We start from the raw sequence: 6,508 nt of genomic DNA, 5'->3' as shown, positions 1-6,508 counted from the left end.
TATAAAATTCAAAATTCAAAATAGATACATAAAAACATAAAAATGTTGTTTCTTAGAATTTGAACGGTTTGAATCACAGAATCTATAGATAATTTTTAGAAATAGAATTCAAATTTGATGTCAAATACATATTTATTTGAATTCAATAATTTTTTTATTAATGGATCTACTCATGATCTTAATTCGTTAAAAGGCGACACAAGTGCTCGACGAAATCTCTTTTTATCATACCCTTTGTTTTCACAATGAATTAGCTTATTTTCTTGCCCATTGATCATTAAACTGTTGTGGCCTACTAAAATTATAGCTCAAAATTTGATTCTTTTTCTGTTTGTCCTTATCTGAATAAAATAATAATAATAATATTTTTTCACAAGACATTTTGGTAATTTCATATCAAAATCATATCTCGATTATGATCCTCTAAATATCAATATATAGATTCAAATAAAACCCTTTATTTTAGTCTTTATACTTTTAAAATATTTGTTTCTCTTATATATAAATCTAATATATATAATAAAATTAGGCAGCACCAACCACCATACGCCGCGTAATAGAAGATTTTTGACGACATTTATCCTTCTCTTCATCCTCTTCATCTCCTTCCAGCTTTATTCTCTTCAGTTTATCATCCTCTCGCCGCCGTGATGTCGCCGGCGCCGGAAAACGTACCTCTACTGCCGGCAGCAAAGCCGTGCACGAGGACTGCGTCGGTCTCCGGCGCCGTGTTCAACGTCTCGACCAGTATAATCGGTGCTGGAATCATGTCGATTCCCTTCGCTCTAAAAGTCCTCGGCATAATCCCCGCCCTCGTTTTGATCGTGTTTGTCGCTTTCCTTACTGACATATCGGTGGAGCTTTTGCTTAGATTCACTCATTCCGGCGACTCGACGACCTACGCCGGCGTCATGAAGGAGTCGTTCGGTCCGATTGGTTCGATTGCTACGCAAATTTGTATCATGATTACTAATCTCGGTTGCTTGATTATGTATCAGATTATAATAGGTAAGTTTCTTCCGGACTTTACAGATCTTAATCGCTGCTCGATTTTACTTGCTTCGTAGTTTAATACGCTGGAATTAGGGCTGGATTCGCGAAATTCTTCATTATCTGATTGCCGAAACGGCCATGGATTTTAGAGAAAAGATTCATGAAATCGCATATTGTTTCGATTCTCTGATTTTCCGATTGATTCTCGTAATCGTTTCTGTTAATTTTGTATGATGTGTGGAATTTCCAGGAGATGTGTTCTCCGGCAATAAAGAAGGGGGAAAGGTACATTTAGGAGTTTTACAAGAATGGTTTGGGAATCACTGGTGGAACGCCAGAGAGTTCTCGATTCTTTTCACTCTTGTTTTCATTCTACTTCCTCTGGTTCTCCTCCGACGAGTCGGTCAGTAACTGGAAACTATGGAATGAATTAAACTGATGAGTGTATGATTTTATGTTATTCGTTTTAATGGCGTTGGATTTTGATTTCTGCGATTTTCCAGATTCTTTGAGATTCAGTTCGTTTGTATCGGTTGTTCTGGCCGTTGTTTTCGTTGGGATAAGCTCTGTAATGGCGATCATGGCGATCTTTGAAGGAAAAACAAAGAGCACCAGATTGGTACCGGAGCTTGACGAAGAAACCTCCTTCTTCGACCTTTTCACTGCTGTACCAGTTCTCGTCACAGCTTTCTGCTTCCATTTCAATGGTAAACCTACAAAACCTCATTCTTTGAAACAGAGTATTTGGTCCGTTCCGTTCGTTTCGATCGAGTTCAATAGGTTTGGTTTTCATTGCCTCCTACCGAACCGAACCAAATCGAAAGCAATTTATTAGATGTAGTGTAGTGTCGTGCCCTACTCAAATTTTTTGTCACATTTCTAAATTTACGGGAGTTTCACATGATCCTTTTCATTTTATCATTAAAAAAAAAAATTAGGTATTTCTTAAACTACACTTATTTTTATGCAACTTATACATTTGTTTAAAGAGAATTGTTAAGTGATAAATATCTTTTTTAAAATGATTGTTTTTTAAAAAAAAAATTAAAAAGAAGTAACAAAATAATTCTTATTGGATGAGTATAATATAAATTAAGTTAAAATACCATTTTAATTTATGTAATTTCAAATATCTAATTTTAGTCATTATAAATTGAGTTAATAATTATAACAATTTTTATTTTAGAAAAATATAATAGGTGAATATGCTTTAAAAATGACAACAAAAATGTTAATATAAAAAAGAGTTTAAAAAAATTAACAATTAACAAATAAGGTTAGATTTAAAATTTATTGAAAATATATAGATTAAAATTGGATATATGAAAATACACGTATTAAAATTAAATTGGAATCAAAATGGTATTTTACCTATTTTAGGTATAAAATATTTATTTATTAATTTAAATAATATTTTAATTTTTTTCCCAATATATTCCATCATATTTGTTTTCAAGATTTAATTGATTATTGACATCAGCATGTGGGGGTAGTGGGCCCATAGAATAAAGTTTTCAAGTGGAGCGTGGAGTGGGTGGGGCATACGCTGACGGATTTAGAATGATTCTTTCTTCTTAGGGCATAGGACTTATATTATCATTTGATTTAAATACTCTTTGGTCGGTTTGGTTTATGAAATTTGAATTCTCTTCTTCAAATGGACCAATTTTGATTGGTTTTTACTGTATAGTAAATTAAAATGGACCGTCAACCGAACCGACCACCGACTTTTCATGGTGGTTTATTTCGTTAGTTTAGTAGGTTTTAATTTGCTACCTTTTTTGAAGAAAGAATTTGTTAGTTTTCAGCTTTAGGTTCCTTTTAAAGGTAAGAAGTGAAACAAGAAAGTACCAACATAGGGTGCACATGATTATCGGATGTGAAATATGTTGCCCCACTGGCCACTACTTATTTTGACCATAATTAGACTACTTCTAGTTAACGATGACAATGAAGCTGGGCAGAGCGGGGTACATTCCCATCCCTATCTCCATGGGATTTTTAATCCCCATTGCCGCTTTTTATTTTATTATTTTACTATTTTTATTATTTAAAATTAACTAAATTCACTATAAATTATAAATTTTAGGATAAGAAATTAGTATTATTATTACATATATTTGTTTAAATTAATAATTTTAGAAAATTATTTTAATATTTTTTATTATAAATTTAATAAAAATGACATTTATTATATTAAAAAATTAAAATTTAAAAAAAAATAACTAAAACGGTAGCTAATAGAGGGTGGGGATCCCTTCTCTACATACCCAATTTAAATCCTCAATTTGACCCCATATCCGATCAAATTGAGGATTCTCCAATTGGATCGGAACCCGCAAAGACCCAATCATGTAGAGAATTTGCCATCCCTACACTTAATCTATGCATCTCTTCTCTGATGCTAGTAAAAATAAATAGAAATATTTGTCCTATGGTAAAATATTAGAGGGCAGGGCTGGTGCCTCAAGTTTTTATCTTTATTTTTTTTCTTTTACAAAGTTATTATCTTTTCACTTTCTTTTGAGCCTTAGATCCATTTAGATCTGTTTTAAACAAAATTTTAGAAATGTTATTCTTCATTATTCAACAGAACTAACTTCCTCATTGGGTCATTTTTATTTGATACAATAATCTTACAGTTCATCCAATAAGTTCTGAGCTTCATAAGCCATCAAATATGATCATTGCGGTTCGGATCGCGCTCCTTCTTTGCGCCGTTGTCTATTTCGTGATCGGAATTTTCGGGTACTTGTTATTTGGGGACTCATTAATGTCAGATATTCTGATGAACTTTGATCAGAGTGCTGATACAACAGGGGCTTTGTTGAATGATGTAGTGAGATTAAGCTATGCAGTTCATTTGATGCTTGTTTTCCCTTTGCTAAACTTCCCATTAAGGTCCAACATAAATGAATTATTGTTCCCAAAGAAGGCTCCTTTGGGCACAGATCAAACCAGGTTTCTGGCAATTACAATGGCTTTGTTGGTCTTCTCCTACCTAGCTGCAATAGCATTCCCAAATATATGGTACATCTTTCAATTCATGGGCTCAACTTCAGCTGCTTGCCTCGCTTTCATTTTCCCCGGTGCCATTGCTCTCAGGTACTTCGTTACTCTGACTTATTAGCTTAAGCTTTTTTAAGTCTACCAATGATTTAGTGTGCTATTAACATAGAGTGTTTTTAGTTCAAGTCTCTCTCTCTATATGATGTTACTTTGTTTCCATTTTTAGGTTGATCATCATTTGTAGGGTCTTGTGTTGACATAGAACATTTTAAATGAATAAGTTTACTCATTCAAATCTCTAACATAAGGGTTTTGAAGTCAGTTCAGATTTGTTTGAAAATCATGTTTGTTAACGGTCTTTTTTTCTTTTCTTTTTCTTTTTTTTTTTTGGTATGGTAATCGTCGAAAAAATAGTCTCTACTTCTAGTTTATTGTTGATGATTTTCCCAAAATGGGTTTATAGTTTAGGAAAAGTTATCTTTTTAACTCTTAGTATTGAAGAGTATGTGTATTTGGTTTGGTCATTGTGCTTTAAAAACGCTATTTTTTAGTTCTGAGTTTATAAGAATATGTGTATTTGGTTCTTGATTTTTCAATATGTATTTTTTCTAGTCTCTTAAGTTTTTAAGAATAGGTTTAAAAGGACTTTGAAGTAACTTTTTTTAAAATTTTCTAAAATAATTATAGAATATTTAAAATTAGAAAATTATTTTTAAGAATAATTCTAAAGAGAAAGAGAAAATTTTTAAAACTTGTTTTTCTAATTTAAATGTCATACAATTATTTAAAATAATAATGAAAATTATTTGAAGAATCTTTTAAACTTATTTAATTAAATATCCCTATTCTTAAAAATTTAGAAACTAAAAAGATACATTTTGAAAATATAGAAACCAAACCCACCTATCCGATGACTAAAAAGATAACTTTTCCTACAAATTTTGGAAACATATTTCGGTTAGTTAATTTCTTATATGAAAATTATTATCATTATTTAATTTTGTCAAAAATAACTTCGAGGGACTAAATTTAAGATTTATTAAAAATATATAGATTAAAATTGTACATTTGAAAGAACAATAATTAAAATAAAACATGTTAATAGTTTCCGTTACCATTAAGCTATAGCTCACTTTAGGGATTTTTTTTTTATTTTTTTTAACAAAAAATTGTTTGGGGATGCAGGGATGTGAATGGAATAGCAACAAAGAAGGATAAGGTGGTTGCTTTAGGAATGGTAATTCTGGCAGTGTTGACTAGCATTATTGCCATTTCCATAAACATAAATAAAGCATTGAAAAGCAATCATTAGAAATTATTGAATGTTTTGGAAATTCTCTCTGTCTATTAAAAAAAAAAATGTTTTGGAAACTCCAATTATTTGTTTTTGGAGATGATGATTGGTTGTATAGTTTGTATTTGTAAGAGCTCTCTCTCTCTCTCTCTCTCTCTCCTATTTTTAAGTTCAATTTTGTATATTTTGAAATAACTTTATAAATTTATGGTTGGATTCTCTCCATTTGTTGTATTCTCTTGTTTATTTTTGAGAAATTAATAGCAAAAATAGCGTAAACACTAGTCTAAATAAATAGTCTCAATTATACATTTATCTACATTTTCCATTTTTTTACGTGAATAGTCTAGTGGATCATTATTTTACACAAAAATTTGGTTAAATTTACTTTTTCAACACACCAAATCATTTCGTTTTTTAAAAAATAATTTAATATATAATAATATTAATATTAAAAGACACGTACAAGAGAAGTTTCTCATGATTGTGAACTTTCTAAAATGATATTCTTTTCAAAAATAAAGAAAGATTTTCGAAAAATTTAGAATTTATTCCCACGTAAATGAAAGCAAAAATTGAAAAGAAGGTTGGAAGAAAAAAATGTATATTTGATATATACAACACAATATATTCGATATATATTTGATTTTCTAGAGATAAATCATGATATATTTGATAAATGCATGAACAAGACAATTTGTATAATAATATACTATCTTAAATATCAAACAATATATGTAATGTATATTTACATTTTCTAGTACATTACCTTTATATTTGATATATATTTGAGATCTAAATGCAAAGGTGGTCGATTTTTAGCTAGAAAAAATAGGAATATAGAAGAAAATAAATAAAGTCTCCTAAAATGAAGGTAACATTAATTTGAACAATCATTAAATGAATATCAACCAAAATTAATAAATAACAAAAATAAAGTCAAGATTAAAAAATGATGTTAATAAAAAAACAATTAAATATTTCAAAAATTTTGAAATAATGGTAAAAATGTTAAATTGGTCCAAAATTAAAACTAAAAAACTTTTAACGAAATAATGCAAAATCTAGGACATTTATGAACTATATATAGTGTATAGAGAACTTTTCGAGTAAAAATCTGAGAAATTGTGAGAAATAGCACGTTTAGGTTTTCACCTTACAAAACTAACACGTTTTTTGAAAACTCGTATAAATAGGTTTTCTCAGTTCATC

General features: G+C 29.8%; 1 protein-coding gene across 1 annotated transcript; it reads left to right on the top strand.

Annotated features, from left to right (window-relative positions):
- The first annotated feature begins 509 nt into the window (after positions 1–509).
- LOC120081868 (amino acid transporter AVT6C-like) lies at positions 510–5,530 on the top strand. Its single transcript, XM_039037044.1, has 5 exons — positions 510–1,008; positions 1,244–1,396; positions 1,497–1,700; positions 3,636–4,098; positions 5,188–5,530. Exons 1-5 carry the CDS (start codon positions 651–653, stop codon positions 5,312–5,314), a joined length of 1,305 nt encoding a protein of 434 aa, XP_038892972.1. The 5' UTR covers positions 510–650; the 3' UTR covers positions 5,315–5,530.
- The last annotated feature ends 978 nt before the right edge of the window (positions 5,531–6,508 follow it).

This window comes from Benincasa hispida, chromosome 7 (genome assembly GCF_009727055.1).
Source record: "Benincasa hispida cultivar B227 chromosome 7, ASM972705v1, whole genome shotgun sequence".
NCBI lineage: Eukaryota > Viridiplantae > Streptophyta > Magnoliopsida > Cucurbitales > Cucurbitaceae > Benincasa > Benincasa hispida.
This window is presented reverse-complemented; position numbering and strand designations above follow the sequence as displayed.

Coding starts and splice junctions, on each gene's coding strand:
- LOC120081868 (XM_039037044.1), top strand. CDS start 651: ATGTCGCCGGCGCCGGAAAACGTACCTCTACTGCCGGCAGCAAAGCCG. Junction 1,397..1,496: donor GGTTCTCCTCCGACGAGTCG/GTCAGTAACTGG, acceptor GCGATTTTCCAG/ATTCTTTGAGATTCAGTTCG. Junction 4,099..5,187: donor CCCGGTGCCATTGCTCTCAG/GTACTTCGTTAC, acceptor TTGGGGATGCAG/GGATGTGAATGGAATAGCAA.